This window comes from Momordica charantia (assembly GCF_013281855.1).
Source record: "Momordica charantia cultivar OHB3-1 chromosome 6 unlocalized genomic scaffold, Mcharantia_2.0 BLBB01000006.1, whole genome shotgun sequence".
In the NCBI taxonomy this organism is placed as follows: domain Eukaryota; kingdom Viridiplantae; phylum Streptophyta; class Magnoliopsida; order Cucurbitales; family Cucurbitaceae; genus Momordica; species Momordica charantia.
This window is the reverse complement of record NW_028275164.1, coordinates 22912274-22928694: the sequence shown is the minus strand read 5'-3', so window position 1 is coordinate 22928694 and position 16421 is coordinate 22912274. Positions and strand designations below refer to the sequence as shown.

Below are 16421 nucleotides of genomic sequence, written 5' to 3'. Positions count from 1 at the left end.
TTCAGAGACCATGTTTGATTGGGATGGAGAAACAAGAATGACAGGGGCGTAGAAGGGGAAAGGGAGAGAATGAAAGAATCTAATAACTCATCATTAGAGAGAAATCAAGGATCTATAATTCATGAAAAAACAAAGATTTTTTATTTTTCTTTTATAAGAAACCGAACTTTTCATCGAGACAAATGAAACAAAAGCACATATACAAAGACATTTTTTTTGTAAGATATCAAGTCCATAGATAATAAAAAAAGTAATGTTTACATTTCTTTTAAGTGTGTGTATGTATGTGTGTGCATAAATGTATATTCAACAGAAAACAATTATATTAACAACAATAAATTACAAGAGAAATAGGATGCAATTTCCTCTGCTGTATAAAGAATAAAATCTATCCAGAGTACAAAGATGCATAAGTGAATGGCAAAAGTGAGCAAAAAGAAGGTCTCGACGAAAACCTTTCTAGATTTTGCTACAGCGGCTGCGGCAGCATCTGCAAGTTCCTTTGCTGCCTGCAAATCTGCGTTACAATTTTCAAAACTTGCCTCATAAGCATTTTTTGCAGCAGCTATTGCTGCCTCCTTAGCTGCTTGTTCCTATGCAAGTATAACAGAGTTGAGTTATCAACAATTGCAATAATTATAGCACCGCAAGGCATAAAGTTACTCCATAAACGTTGCTGTATATGAGAAAATTTTCTATGATTATATTAGTGGATAAGAAGAGTTTGTCTAGGAAAAGCAATTGGCGGAAATGAACTTTGGATGATTCAGGGGATTTTACTGTAAAGTCATTTGGCAAATGTGGTGAGGGACAGTTGGTGTCAAAAGATTTAGTAAATTCCCAATGGAAATCTAAAACTTCGAGAAAGATAAATACTCTTTTATGGGTTGTGCTTAATGGAAATTCAAATACGGTTAAAAGGAAAGCGTCCTTTTATGTGTTTGAGACCCAATGTGTGCATCTTATGTGTAAAAGCTGGAGAAGATGTGAATCACATGTTCTTCACAAAAATAATGTGTGCTCTTTTTAAAAATTTTGGCTTTTCTTAGGTTTTTTTAATTGTTGAGTTGTAAACAATTTGAAATCATTATTAGAAGTGGTTTAAAACACTATGCCAAGGTGATCAATTAAAACTTTTCTCAATGTCATGGTGCGATCTTTTCAAAGGTTTTTGAGAGTTTTTAACCTCTAGATATTCACTTGGTTTGGGATCTCTTATTTACAATCTAAAGTAACTTTCAACAAGTAGGTCTTGAGGGCCCTTTAGTTTGAGTTATTGGTTTTATAGTGGTTTTTCTTTTTTTGGTGTTTTTGAAAATAACAGATATTATTCCCTTGATCTTTGATTGGTAATTAGTGCAGAAATTGTATGTAGAAAAAGAGAAGAAATCTTGTCCAGATGCCTAGTCCTGTGAGTTGGAAGAATGAAATATTTGATGCAGAAAGGCAGTGTAATTAGGTCAGAGAAGCAGAAGGTAGCTGGTGGTTGAAAATATAAAAAGGAAAAAAAAATGAAAAATGAAAAAAGAGAAAAATGAGATGAAAAAGAGGAATGTGGGAAAATAAAAAAGAGGAATATAAAACACACACACACACAGAGGACAGAAGATAGTAGCAGCAAGTAAAAAACGGAAGAAGTGAGTAGTAGCAAGTAAAAGTTTAAATGGAAGAATAAAGGAAAAAGAGGGGGGGAAATGTAGAGAGGAAAAAAGGGGAAAAAAGAGAGAAGAAAAGGAAAGAAGAAATGTATGAATGAAAAAAGAGAGGAAAAATACAGACAAAGAAAGAGTGAAGATAGACAAAAAAAGAAAAAGAAGAGTAGGGAATATTTTTCACTAATGCAGGGATGTTTCCAAGTATCTCTTGTTTATCTTTTATGTTTCATTTTGGAGTTTGAGTTTCTAGGGAGAATTATCAAGCTGTCTTCAAAGGAGGGTTTTAGTGGATTAAGTTTTTATTTTAGAATGTTTTTTGTACTTGCATCATGTTTGGTTGTTTATTTCGTTAGTAGAAGTCTAGTATTGTTGGGGAAAAAAATTAGAATGGAACAAGGGGGAAAAAAGAAAATAAAAGAAGAGAAGTTGATACAGAAAGAAGAAAAAGAAGAAAGTTAAGGAAAAGATAAGAGGAAAAAAAGGGACAAAGATTAAAGAAAGAAAAGTGAGAAAGACAGAAAAAGAAGAAGTTTTTATGAGGGTGGAAAATAGAATGGAAATATGTACCTCAAGATACTCCCGGTTCATCTCTTCCCAAATTATCTTTTTGTAATGCTTCTCCTCCTCATTGTGAAGATAGCCATCAACCTATGCAACATCTTGACATCTCAGTGGTTATACATCAAGTCTATAAATGAAGACAAAGCACTGGAAAAATTAAGATATATGATCGATCAATCATTTAATGAAGCATACTTCCAAGTAGAAAAACCCTTCTCTTCCCCTTGTTTCTTCACTAAACAATTACGTGCAATCAGACAAGCCTTTCAATTGCCCTTAATTTACTTTTTCTTAACACAAAATAGGTAGGTGTCTGCTTTCCAAGTGGATTTGGAGAGATGTATCACTGAGGAAAAAGCTCTTGGAGAAGCGTTATTTTTTCTAAATATGAATCAGACAAATGGGGTTCTTGCCAACCCAATAAGGCATCCCGATACAAAGGCCCTTGAATTTCCCTTATGAAATTTGTTGACCAAGTTCAATTTTTTTTTTTTTGATAACTGAGAGTCGGAGCTTTGCTCCCCTATACCCAAGGGCACCCACGCCCACTCCAAGGCCCGTACCAAAATAGATTACATTTTTTAAAAATGAGAAACGAAGCTTTCATTGATAAACATGAAAGAAAATACAAGGAAATACAAAACATCAGCCCCTTAAAAGGAGTCCAATCGAAAAGAATAAAAACTAACTAGTAATTACAAAACGGTTTAGTAATCGCAACTCACAAAGAGATATTAAACCTAACAATCTCCCACAGCTCTTCTCAAGGCCTCTCCAACCCTCTAAAAATTATACCATTCCTCTCAAGCTATAAACCCCACAAAACAGAAAAAAACAAAAAAACAAAATAAAACAAAACAACAAAACAAAAAACGAAAAAAAAGGGACAAGCCTACCAAAGAACTCTATCACGAAAGGGAATAAAATAGGGAACCTCCTCCATCATAGAATAATAGTTTCTATTTATGAGCCCATAAGATCCCAAAAGCCAAAGCAAAAAGGAGCCCTCAAAGAGTATGATCAAGGTCCTCCAACATGTTTGCAGAGGTTGCACTACCGTTGGCCCAATAAGGCCTCTGAATACGATCTAAGGTGTTAGCTTTCCTATGCAAAACCTACTATACAAATAATTTATTCTTTGGGTTCTTAACCTTCTAAAGAGAGGAGAAATAACGGACATCAAGAGGGGACGAAGGGGAACATTGAAACAGAGAGCTACAAAAAAAGCCCCCAGTGGGGTTGGGGGCTAGAAACGAGCATCCCTCCTCCCCTAACCTCTCTGTACATTACCCAAAAGAGAAAGAAGAGCAAACACTTTCACTGTCTCCTTATCCAATAAAAGATTGAGGAAGACATAACAGATGCCATAAAATGCAACCTCTTATTAGAAATATGATACAAACTAGGGAACAAAGCATAAAGATGCTTGTTACCCAATCAGATTCATCTACAATAGAGCATTTTACAAATTGAAAGAAAAAGAGGAAACTTGAAGAAATAGTATTCCACGGGGTTTTTGAGTACCTTTAGACCCACAAGCAAAGACCCATTCAAAGGGCTGCAGATCATATTTACTCACAATGGTCTTATTACGGAGCCTTAAGCTACCTATGCCCAAACCCCCTAGGCTATAGGACATGAAATGGTATCCCAATAAACCAAAGCGGCTTAGAGAACGAAGAAGACAAACAGAGAAACACGGTGGCAAATAGATTAAACAATGTTCTTGGATGAGTTAGTTGATGAATATCTTAGCAAAAATTTGAAAGGCTCCATCCCCGGGATAGATTTGGAGAGAGCCCATGATAAAGTAGATTAGTGTGATGAGAACCAAGACCATGAGTGTGTTACACTTGCACAGGGAGAATAGCAGGCAATACAGGGTACTAGGGAAACAGAGTGAAAGAGGGTAGTACGAGTGCGAATGTGCAGTAGTTCCACCTTTCAAGCAATACAGGGGACAAGAGAGGCAAGTTGATGATTCCTAAGATAAACTCTAATCTTGTCTATAATCAAAGTCGAGGATTGAAGGCTTATCTCTGATGGGTAACAAGGTATGACACAGGAAGAGATTCACTACCGCAGCTGAGATAAAATTGCTATGTTTCAGACCTATCTCATATTTGTTGAAATTCACTCCTATAGAAGTGGATTTTGTGATATTTATGGTTTGGAATCTTCAACTTAGGAGAGTGGTTATGGATAGAAAGGTGGAAGAACGGACAAATTTAGTCTATGCCTCAAATGGTGAATATGAAAGATCATGATAGTGTTACATGGATCCCTGGCCTAGCTAGTATTTCTATTTATTCAATAAAATTAGCTAGCCAAGCCCTACATTCTAGTTCCTCCATTTTAGATCAGATGCTTAGTGTCATAGTCATACTTTTTTCAACCATGAGGCACCATGATCTTAGCTCAATCATGGCAAGCCTTACGGGGAACTCTAGCCCAATACACTTTTCGCGCACTTTGTGGCTTTGTCGGACCTTAGGCAAGGTTCTTTCTTCCTCAACTAAACTTTGCTATTTTTTGCATCACGATGACGTCTTGAACATTCACCGAAACTACCTACACACATGAGCATCTTTTCGCTCATCGTTAGCTTAGTCTTGTAGAGACTAAGATTGGAGAGAATCCCATGTTCTATATTCTCATTATTAAAGTCTATATATATAGATAAATATACAAGGTTGACCTAATCCTATAAGGAGAAGGTAAATGACAAATTAATATTAATACAAGAATATAAAATATACTAATCTATATACTCTAACACTCCCCCTCAAGTTGGTGCATATATGTTAATGATGCCCAACTTGTTAGACAAATAATCTATTCAACTTGTGTTTTGTGATTTTTTTTTATATCATTGGGATCACCTCAGAAGTTACGATTGATTTCTTCTCGGCCATAATAAACAAACGAACTTATTTGAACAAAACGACAAAACCAGACCAAACCAAATCTAACCAAAACCGGTATAAATCAACCAAACCGAACCGAAATGTGACGAACCAGACCGAACCGAACTTGAATCGGATGAACCAAACCAATTGATACCAAACCGGTTGAACTGGACCACTTGAACTGGATCACGTGTAGTCTGAAACCAGAAACCCTAAGTGCTACCCCATGACAACCCGAGGGGCGAAGGCGATGGGTGGCGACTGGCGGTGACAAAAGCACACAATGATGGCGTTTGGCGGCGAGATGAAACCCATGAACAACAATCGGAAAACAGCTGGCAAGTCAACAGCGGCGGCGGCGGTGGTCGGCGGCGGTGATTTGTGTTGGATAGCAATGAACAAAACCCTAAGGCACAAAACCCTAATGGGCATCAAAACCCTAATGGGCATCACAACCCTAACGGGCACAAAACCCCTAACGGGGACAAAACCTTAACGGGCATCAAAACCCTAATGGGCACAAAACCCTAATGGGCATCAAAACCCTAACGGGCACAAAACCCTAGCGGGCACAAAACCCTAATGGGCAAGAAACCTAGAGCTCTGATACCATGTAGAGACTAAGATTGGAGAGAATCCCATGTTCTATATTCTCATTATTAAAGTCTATATATATAGATAAATATACAAGGTTGACCTAATCCTATAAGGAGAAGGTAAATGACAAATTAATATTAATACAAGAATATAAAATATACTAATCTATATACTCTAACAAGTCTCAAATGGGTGTTCGCAACTATGCATGTATCTTGACTTACTCTCGGCAATGCACATCGCCTGTTCGTGCATTTCAACTCTTATGCCACGCTAGCCAACTTGCCTCTGCTTTAGGCCAAGTCTCACGGCTCAACCTTGCCTCTACGTTAGGCCAACGCCCCTCTAAACGCTTTGGCGCTTCATTTCATAACATCTTGGTTCTCGGTCACTCGACCGTCCCTTTCTTACACTGAGCCAGGACATTACCGAAATGAGTTCTAACCTTTAACGAGGCCAGAACTAGCTTAAAACGCTTACCGGGTACTACCGGGAGATTTCAACCGCTTAACTCTGTTAAAACTAACTTATCGGGCCTCTAAGACCATTCCTGCCAAGAAACTAGTTAATAATGGGCTACACGGCCTTATCGAGTACTACCAAGATGATTCATGTCGAGATTCGAGCAAGGAATGACTAAACTTGCCAATTGGGATAAGTCTAGCCGCTTATTGGGCCAAGACTAGCTTTTTTGCACTTATCGGGTGCCCACCGATACTTTAAGATGCCACCCCAAGCATCAGGATGTCATCGGGTTTCGTTGCTTGCTCAAGCATGCTTACCGATAATTGACCCATGGGTTCATACTTATGATCAGGACCTTCCGGACATTCAATCATCAAGACACTATCGAGACATGACGACTCTTGCGCTCGTGCCATCTCACTCGAGCATACCATCCTAGAGAAAGGCCTCATGGTGCGCCTCCGATCCATGGGACGAGGCAAAATGCCGGCACACCCATGCCACTCGACATTGTCCTTGAGTTTCCATTTCTCCAAGGAAGTCACCCAAGACACTGCTCTTGCAGACACTCGCAACGCCATGACACACGTGCCATGTAGTGGCTCACTTAGGCCTTGACATGGCCTAAGGGTGGTGGAAAGCCAACACCATGCCTCCTCATATAGTAGCCATTCTAAGGCAATCTTAGGCTGCAGGCGTGTATGTGGCAGATGCAAGGTGACGAGGAGTCACTTGCCAACGTAGAGCATACGTCTAAACTCTGCTTGCCACGAAATTTGACGTGCTTGCATATCTCATTAATATACATCTAACTCCAAAGTCACTCGTCCAAACTCTAGATGGAACCCCCACTTTTGGAGTCATGGCCCGGGGACCCAACTAGCCTCCATTAAGCTTGTCACCAACACCACTAACATCACCTTGCATTCTGCATATGCCTTCTCCTAGCACTCTTGAGCAAATCTATATGATGTGTTACATGCTGCACCATCCTCCTTGATCGTATCACGACACAGCCCTCAACATGGCCCGATGGCATGTTGCCCATGCTTGCTCACTTGGTGAGGGTCTCAACCCACGCTCTAACAGTAGGGTTGAGACACTTAGCATGTTGATATGAAAAGGCAACAGTCCCAAGATGACAAAATGTTTTCTGTTGTTCTTAGCATCTATACTAGGGATAAAGTTCAAAGTAAGAAATCCTAAACTAGCTTTATTGCCTCACGTGATGCGGAAGAATAGTGCAAAGCTCAATAGCCACCTCTCCTCCACTGGCCTTCTACTTGAGGTTGGAATATCTTTTTTTTAAATAACTGAGAGTCCGAGCTTTGCTCCCTTATACCTAAGGGCCCCTGCAGTTGCCTCAAGGCTCAGACCCGAGAGACATCAAGGATTTTTGTATTAAGCTTGCCTGGAGGCTTCAAACTTGAGATCTCTGAGTCAGTATTACCAAGAAATCCCAAACCTTGCCAATGGGCCTGCCCCTTGGGGGCCTTAAGGTTGGAGTACCATCTTCAACCTATTCGATTTTTCTTGGTAAACTCCTAAAAAGGGGAAGGATGGGCTTGTAGAATAATTTCAAGCTAGTGGTTAAAGGATAAAGTAAGAGTATTATGGAGGCTTTTTTGGAATTTCGGCCAAATTGAAGGCTACAATGGTCACCTATACGTGGAATTTTAAAGTTCCTAAGAAATTCAAGGTTTTCTGTGGTCCTTTTATTTTACAGAAGTGTGAAAACAGTGAGATTACAGAGAAGAATTTCCACGTTGGGCTCGTTCCCCAAGCGTGTGGTCTGTGCAACAGTAGTGAAGAATTGATGGATCACATCTTTTTACACTGCCCCAGCACTTTTAAGGTCTGGTTATTTGTTTGGTCAGAGTTGGGTTTCTCCTTTTGCGTCCCTCAAAAAATAGATGACTTGTTTTTGGATAATTTCAGTGGAGGTATGTGCTTTGGAATTATGCGATCGGGGCCTTGCTTTGGCTCCTTTGGAGAGAAAGGAACAGTAAGTTTTTTTAACATAAAAACTAAGATTAGTCTAGGAGGGAGAGGAGTTGAAGGAGAGGAAAAGGGAAAAAATGCTGCAGGGGTAGGAATAGCAGCAGAAATAGCCATGATAAATTAGTAAAATTAACTAATAATACACCTCAAATGGAGGTTAATTTTCTCTCCATTTCCTAGAGAAAGAATTACATTAGACTTTTGTGCAATTCTCTAGATCAACTTGCCCCAGAATACAATAATACAATAACACAGTTGATGAACTCCAATGCGAACCCCAAGTTAGATCATTACCTAACAATTTATCCAGACTTTCCTTTAACTATACTGAAACAGGTACACCTGAGCTCCAAATGAAGAATTAAAATGTAAAGTGAACCTATAATACCCCAACAACGGCAGGTGCATTTTCTTCATGCAGTTCCTTCTAGATTGCACATACAGTGCTAGGTATTAAGTGCAATGAATAATAAATCAGAGCTGCCATAAATGGGAGACTCATCCTCTAGGAAAAAAATTACATCTCACTTTTTTGGTCCATATTTTATAGTAAATTTTTTCCAAATTTTTTATGCAAAATTAATAGTGAAATAAACTAAAAAAAACATAAAAATAAAAAGAAACCTCAATATCATCGATATCAGACCAATTGTCTAATTCATCAGAAGCACTGGTTCCTAGAGCATCAGCTCCAAATTTATTAGCACCATCATCAATTCCTCCTGGCTCATCTGCAGCTCCTGAAACATCATCAAACTTTTTAACACTCGACTGCAAGAAAAGGATTATAGAAATATTCAACAACAATTCTTAATGGATCATGAGGTTAAGGCTTTGAATCTTACCCTGTGCTTCAGCTTCTTTTGTAGAACACACCGTTTTTGGTGCATCTGCCTGTTCATTGTCCAATTCTCTTTCAATCTATTAAAAGAAAAACGTCAAAGAGAGATGTAAACAAAAGAAAAGGAAGGTATATGAAGACATAAACTCAATGACTATATCTCCGAAGTATCTGGTTTCTATAACATCAATGGTACAAGTTACATTCATCATTTAAAGATCAGAACTAAAGTTACTCCATTTTTTTTTAACAAGATACAAACTTTTCATTGATAGATAAAAAGGAACAAAATTGTTCAAGGATACAAACCTCCGAGCGAGTGAAAACAGAAAAATAGAAAGAAGAAGAACAAAACTAGAAATGAGTTATAGGGCCTCCAAATTCATACAAATCAAATTAGGAGTAAAGGAAGAGAAAACATCAGAAAGACCACACCAGTGAGAAGCCTTGAATTTGGCAAAATTGAAGCAATCTCGGGCTGAACAAAGAGAATCCTCGAATACCCGATGGTTTCTTTCAAGCCATAAATCCAGAAACTACCTTAACTTCCACAGCCGTGCGCATTCTGATTGTGCCATTGTTTAAGATCATATTTCAAATTTCGAAGCTTGGAAAAGAATAGACAACCTGCCCAACCATAAGAATTTTTTCCAACAGCTTGACTGATGCATTTTTTATCCTTTAACCAGGAGATGAAAAATCTAAGAGGGCAAGGACCCCAAATAATATTTCTTTTTTTTTTGTTTTTTTTTTGAAAAAGAAACAACTTTCCATTGATATATGAAAAGGAAAAATGTTCAAGATACAAAACTCCTAAGGGTATGAAAAAAAAAGAAAAGAGAGAACAATAGAAAAATAACGAATAAATATCGCAACACGAGCAATACAAGCTCAAAAGAGATAAAAGCATTCTAAAACAGAACTTAGAAAAACTGCTTGCTGCCGAACTTGGGAAATCAAACTAATTCCAGGGTCAACAACCGCACGAGGGATAAACCTTTCTTAGCACCAAGAGCGAAGATATCAAACTCCAAAAAGAACCAAGTAGAAGTTAGGGCACAAGAACAAACCACAGCCGAAATGCTAATAAGGAGAAAACACCAAATACTAAGCCTCAAGGCCGTCTTCAAAAACCTCCAAACATAAACCACTAAATGTCAAACCACACGCTGGAGAAAAACTTTGAATACCTCATCAACCAACCAACCGAACTAAAACTGCAAAGCTTTGAAATCTGCGGAAGGCAAAATTGAGAACATTCCAACATTCCGAACAACTTAAAACTCAGAGAACGGACTCAATTGGGACAAAAGGAATCCCCATTTCTTCAAAAAAGGAAGGAATGGTTGTTTGCTGTGGGAGAACGGGTTTCTCATCATCTTTTTGTTCATTAAATAAAGATTGAAAATCGTCCACAAAGGAATGTTCAGAAAAGTCCTCAATTGAGATGTTTGACCTTGGAAAAGAGTCTAAACTACTAATACTGATTGCATCATCCTCATCTTCAAGATCATAATCCGAGAATTCTAAGGAAGATGATCTAAGAGGCGAACCTTCGTTAGTGGAGTGGATAGTGCCAACGGACAGAATATTTAACTTATCCGTACTATCTTTACTAACTACTTCTCGTTCCTCAAAGAAAGCCTTATTCAAGTTAACTTGAACCCCTTCAGCTATCGAGGGCTTTGCAAGTTCCTTTCCAAAATTAGTATTAGGCTTTCTACGAGAATAGTACAAAGGAAAGGGTTGAATTAATCGTTCAGTATTCTTCATACCCGGTGGAAATGGGTTGCCCTTTGACTTTTGGTTCAAAATAGCTTCTACATTTAGCTCTTGAAAAACAGTAGGGCCAATAATGCCCACTTCTTGATCAATGCCCATTTCTTTTCTGACCATAGGGGTGCTCAACTGACTCGGCACAATGTTTGGGCCAACTAGTGCGTTTTCAGTAGATGAGGGGGGACAGATGCAATCTGCTTTTCCAAGCTAACCTTATTAGAAACGTTGCCAAATTGAAACTCTTTGCCAAGGCTTCTTTCAATCTTTGGATATCCAAAGGATTTGAAAGCTTAACGCAGGGAAAAGACGGCTTGGTAGCTTCATTTATGGCAACCACGTTTACCACAAACAATCCACGTTTCGTAGTAATCTCAATAGAAGCCAGAATAAAGCTGCAGTCATTCTTCTCTATTTGAATGAAAGCTGCTGAACAATCTAACAAATTTAGTGTTGCTAGAGAGATTTTCTTCAAACCTCCAAGATGGGTTTATGGCCTTGAAGCAATTTGTGTTTCAAAGCTCTAAAGGTAAGTCGCAGATTTTCACCCAGCCACCAAAACAAACTGTCATTTCATTCCTGCCGTGTTTTTCAAGATCCCACCTCTCCATCTTCACGTGAAATCTATCTAACTTGCGCCATTTATCATTGAGTCAATCAGAGTTCAAGGGTCTTCCACTTTCGAATCTAAATAAAGCCTTATCTGCTAAGAAAGGGTTGACTTGGCAATTTTCTGAGAAGAAACTTTTGAGGGAGGCAACGATTGCCTTCCAGCTATCCTAAGCACAAAACCTTGAAATAACCATGGCATTATCCCAATCTGTTTCCACAACTTCATATTCCTTTTGAATGCAGAAAGATTGGAAAGTGATATGAGAATATTCTTTCAACTCTTTGAACTCAAAAATAAGGAAATATGTTGTCTCATTCTGAAGAAACAAAAAATATGACCAACAACGAATGAGAACTATCATTTCCCATCTATGACCAAGTATAGTTACCATTAGATAATGGAGATTCCAGGATATCCAACGCTTCTATTATGTCATAAAATATCTTCATAGCCTTGGACTGCCTACCATAAGAGGAATGGTATGAAACACAACCAGTGACGTTGAAATCACCTCCCAAATACCAAAGTTTATTGGAGAATCCTGCAATATTACAAAATTCTGATCACAACAACTTCCCATCTTTGTAATTAGTAGAACCAAAGATTTTTGAAATACACAAATCCTGCAGATTAGAAAAGGAACAAGAGAAGGTTAGGCCACTAGAACTGCCAACTAAATGAAACTGTGCCCAACCAATATCCTGAGAGCTCCACAAGAATTAATGATCTTACTATCTAACTACTACAACTTAGATTCTTGAAGAACAATATCAGGACAGTGATTGGAGAAGAAATCCTTAATTTTCAGCCTCTTCTTGTAACAGTACCGACCACGGACAATCCATGATAAAAAATTTCATTAGAAATTCTAAATTGAAACTAAAGAAAGCCCAACAGCTTCGGAAAAGGGGAGATATCAATTTTGGAAATGAATTTCTCTTCCAAATTCAATGCTGGCTGCTCCACTGGGGGTCCTTGGATGCTCATTATCTAAGTTAAATAGATTGTGTAAACTTTCCTCAAACTAATCATCTGAAAGATCTACAATATTGGAGTATAGAACATCTCGAGAAGGGGAAATATCTGGGCTGCTAAGACTGACATTAAAGTCTTCTTCATCATTTGAGCGAATTATACTCCTTGGACTTTTGTTCGTAAGATCATTTGTGGAGAAAGCGAAGGATCAGCAAAAGTCATCTTCCCCTTTCCTTTTACTACTTCTGCAAAATATCTTTCTTCCTTCAAGAAAGCATTGCTCTGATCTAACAAAACCTTCCTTTTGTTAAGCCCCTGCTCCTTCGGCATCTCAACCTCCTTTCCTCTGACATCAACATTGCCCTTAGGCCAAATGTTATTTACCAGTTTCAAGGCCTAAGCTTCTGTAGTCCTTACAGTGAACGTCTTCAGCATGGCCCACCTTCCGCATGAGACGAGCTGAAATAATAATAATCTTTCTTCCTCCTGTAGCTAGCCAAAGAACCAATTTCAAAAACCACAATTGGTTGTTTTTAAATTTCTGCAGACGACGCTGGCCAAGAGCATCACGAATCTGATAATAAAAATAAGTTGGGATTGGCAAATGATTGATCTCAACCATATGGTTTTCAAACCAAAGAAATTGAGAAGGGTGCAGTGGAACCTGAACCTTCTGCTCCACATCCTCCAGCATAAACAAACCATTTCCACTCCAAATGCAGAAGAAATTACTATCAATACGGCAACTACAAACTTCCATTCTTAGTAAACACTGGGATAACTAAGAATCTGTTAAAATCTGAAGAATTCTTACCAAACGAAGAACAAAAAGGAGAGGAAAAGAGAACAGAGCAACCTTCTACCCAAACTTAACTTAAGTGACTCCATTTACAATGATGAATATATTAACTTAAGGAGATATAATATATTTTGTCAAACACTTTATTTGTACAATAGAAATAGACCATACTTCTATTCTGCGTTTTAACTATTATTTAAATCATTTCACTACCGAGACAATTCAAAAAATTGAATTTATCATTTTTAATGTATTTTTGTTAGTTTCTTCGATACGAAGCTTAACTTTCATCGTCTCAAGAGAAGATGCATAAAAGGGTAGATGAGTTATTCCACTAAGCCAAGGGAACTACAAAAACATCGCCCAATTATAGATATGCATGGAGATTTAATTGAAAAAAAAAATTGCTATTGGCTCCAATCCAAAAAAAATACCTAGTGTGCTGGTCTATTGCTACAAGATAAAAATAGTAATAATAAAAAGAGCTCCAATTGGCTCATTAGAAACATACGCTCAAATAAAGGCATTAAACTTGGCAAGAGCCTACCACTTCCCAACCTCTCTAACCCTACAAAAATTCTCTCATTCTTGTCCTGCCAAATCCATGCTTGAGTAAGATTGATTTTTTCTCAATTGTCACATTGGTGCACCCATAAACACACCATTAATACCATTCAATTATAATACCCCAATTTTGACTTTCTACTCTCAGGCTGCTAATGCACTACCCCATAAGTCACATTGAGAAACTTCTTTTCGGCCCTTATGTCAAGCTCATACAGGCAGTGCCAGCTTGACTTGCTTACTTCTCGTAGGGGGCACAATCCACTCTCTTCGAGTGCAATTGTGACACAATCCGTCACATATTCAATTAACATCCTTGTCAACAAATTCATGGTAGATGGCTAAACTAGCTTCAAATAAACAAGTCTTAAAGTACACAACCAATTCAACTATTCTATTATCTTTTTTTTCTGGATAAGAAACCAAACTTTCGTCGAGAGAAATGAAAAAATATACAACAGCTCGACCACAAAACACCCTCTAGAAATAGGGGCTCCAATTCAAAATAATAACACAATTACAAAAACTCTTAGAAATCGACCCACTGAGAAGTATTAAACCTAATAAGCTCTCAAACATACTGCATGGATCTCTCCGCCCCTAAAAATTTTATTGTTTCTCTCCAACCAAATTCCACGTAAAGTAGTGAGAAAACAAGTCTGCCACAAAAAACTTCCCTATCCCAGAAGAGGATACAACACTACCTCCTCCAATATCGCCTGACAATCCCTATTACGAGTTGACAACACCTCAAAGAACTAAAAAAAAAACGATGTCATAAATCCCACACAAACTGACAAGACCACATGTGGTCTAGATCCTCCAAGGCAACTCTGCAAATCACACACCTTTAAATACGATCCAAGGTATCGACTTTCTCACGTAAGACCTACCACCTAAAGAATTTAATTTTTTTTGGAACTTTAACCTTCCAAATAGAGGCAAATAACGGTGCTGAATGGGGAATAGAAGAAGAACTTAATAAATGGAAAAGAGAACAACATGAAAACCCCTTGGAAGGGCCAAGGGACCAAACTCGAATATCCATCCCCCTCCCCTCGAAAAGGAACATCTGTCAGCAAAGGAAGCAAAAGACAAAAACTCACCAATTGAACTCTCAAACTCACCCTTCACTTAGACCTTCACGTGCCACCTCTAAACTACGTCTGATGCATGCCCCGGCCCCCATTCCTTGGGTCACTTGATATTGATGCACCACTCTCTTTCAAACTTATATTTAGGTATCTTTAGTGGCAAATCAGGTGCAATGTATTTACAATTAAAGCCCACCAACAATCTTACAGACTTAAACTTTCAACAACTAGGTCTAACATCCGGCCCATCAATTTTAAACTAAAGAAATTATTAATTGATTGGCACTACAATTAAATGCTGTTAGTCTCAAAAGCTTAAGTTATTAGGATAGGATTAATCTATTCCAGCAAACTTTTTCAAAATAATTTATTTACCAAAATTTACATAAGCCTAAAACAGTTTAAGCTTTAATAGTTTATAATTGATCAAAACCATGCTAATGACTGTCAATGAAACTTAACAAATAAGAAAACCATCACAATTCTTGATTTCAATTAGTACGAAAACTAAAAGAAACGGAATTAGAAATTTTTGTTGAAGAAGACATTACATTGTTACATGGATTTAGTCCTTGTGAAAGTGTGCCAATAGCACTAGAGTCATTAGCGTCTTCCTCCGTTTCTGTTCTCTCTTTCTCAGCACACTGAAATGCTGGAGGATTTGATCCACCATCGAGGCCTCCAGAAAGTTCAACAAACTGCACAAGTTGGATAGATCTTACAAAAACCACAATTAAAGTTTCACGTTTATTCAGCAAGGTAAAAAAGAAGAAAGACTCACATCATCATAACAACTTTTACAAAGACCAAGAGCATACGGCTTTTTGCAATCATTCTTATGCACGCAGAGTACTTCATCACCTGATGGATTCAGGCCATTCTTGGTCCCAGCAGGGCGCTCAATAAAAGAACTGCTTTCCTTGACCTTGTCTCCCATGAGAATAAATTCCTCCATCTAAACAATGAGATAATAAAGGAGTCCTATCAATACCCTAGTTTGGAAATGAGAGCACATGCAGAAAAAATCTATGATCTTAAAATATGGACTCGTGATTATAATTTCAATTGGCATCTGGAGAAATATGTTTGGCAATACAACCAACTCTAACATTCTTTTCACTCTAAAATATTTTCATTTCCAGATGGAAGATATTCCCGAACCAAGTAGAGTGGGTGTCCCTCAATGCTGAAGGCTCTTCCAGAGGAGTTTTGACCATGTGAGAAGAGGATAGCATAGAGGTAGCGAACGCACTCGTGGGGACATACTCTATCATAATCCTATTCTCTTTTAATTCTTTATTCAAAGTCTAGTTTACAGGTGTTTATGGCCCTTCTTCTCATCATGAGAGATCTAGCTTTGGGAGGGAGACGTAGGATTTATTCAGTTTACGTTATGAGAAATGGTGTGTTGGTGTAGACTATAATGTGGTGAGATGGCTCTCAGAGAAGTCAAATGGGAGTTTAATTCGTTCATTGCAGACTGTAACTTAATCTTGTTCCTTTTAACAATGGTCCTGGTCCATCCAAAGGAAGTTTCCCGATTGGTCTCTTCCCCACCCATTTGCAGAATG

The 16421-nt window shown here is 38.1% G+C and overlaps 1 protein-coding gene across 5 annotated transcripts in view; it reads right to left on the bottom strand.

Moving 5' to 3' along the window:
• LOC111021960 (Cyclin/Brf1-like TBP-binding protein) overlaps nt 1–16421 on the bottom strand; it is a 46244-nt gene that overhangs the window by 4598 nt on the left and 25225 nt on the right. For all 5 annotated transcript variants that reach the window (XM_022299097.2, XM_022299098.2, XM_022299099.2 and 2 more), the window contains 6 exons: nt 15632–15805; nt 15402–15548; nt 9034–9109; nt 8813–8928; nt 2223–2303; nt 456–593 (listed from right to left, as the gene is read on the bottom strand). In XM_022299097.2, the coding sequence (XP_022154789.1) occupies nt 456–593; nt 2223–2303; nt 8813–8928; nt 9034–9109; nt 15402–15548; nt 15632–15805 (732 nt within the window). The remainder of the gene's footprint in view (nt 1–455; nt 594–2222; nt 2304–8812; nt 8929–9033; nt 9110–15401; nt 15549–15631; nt 15806–16421) is intronic.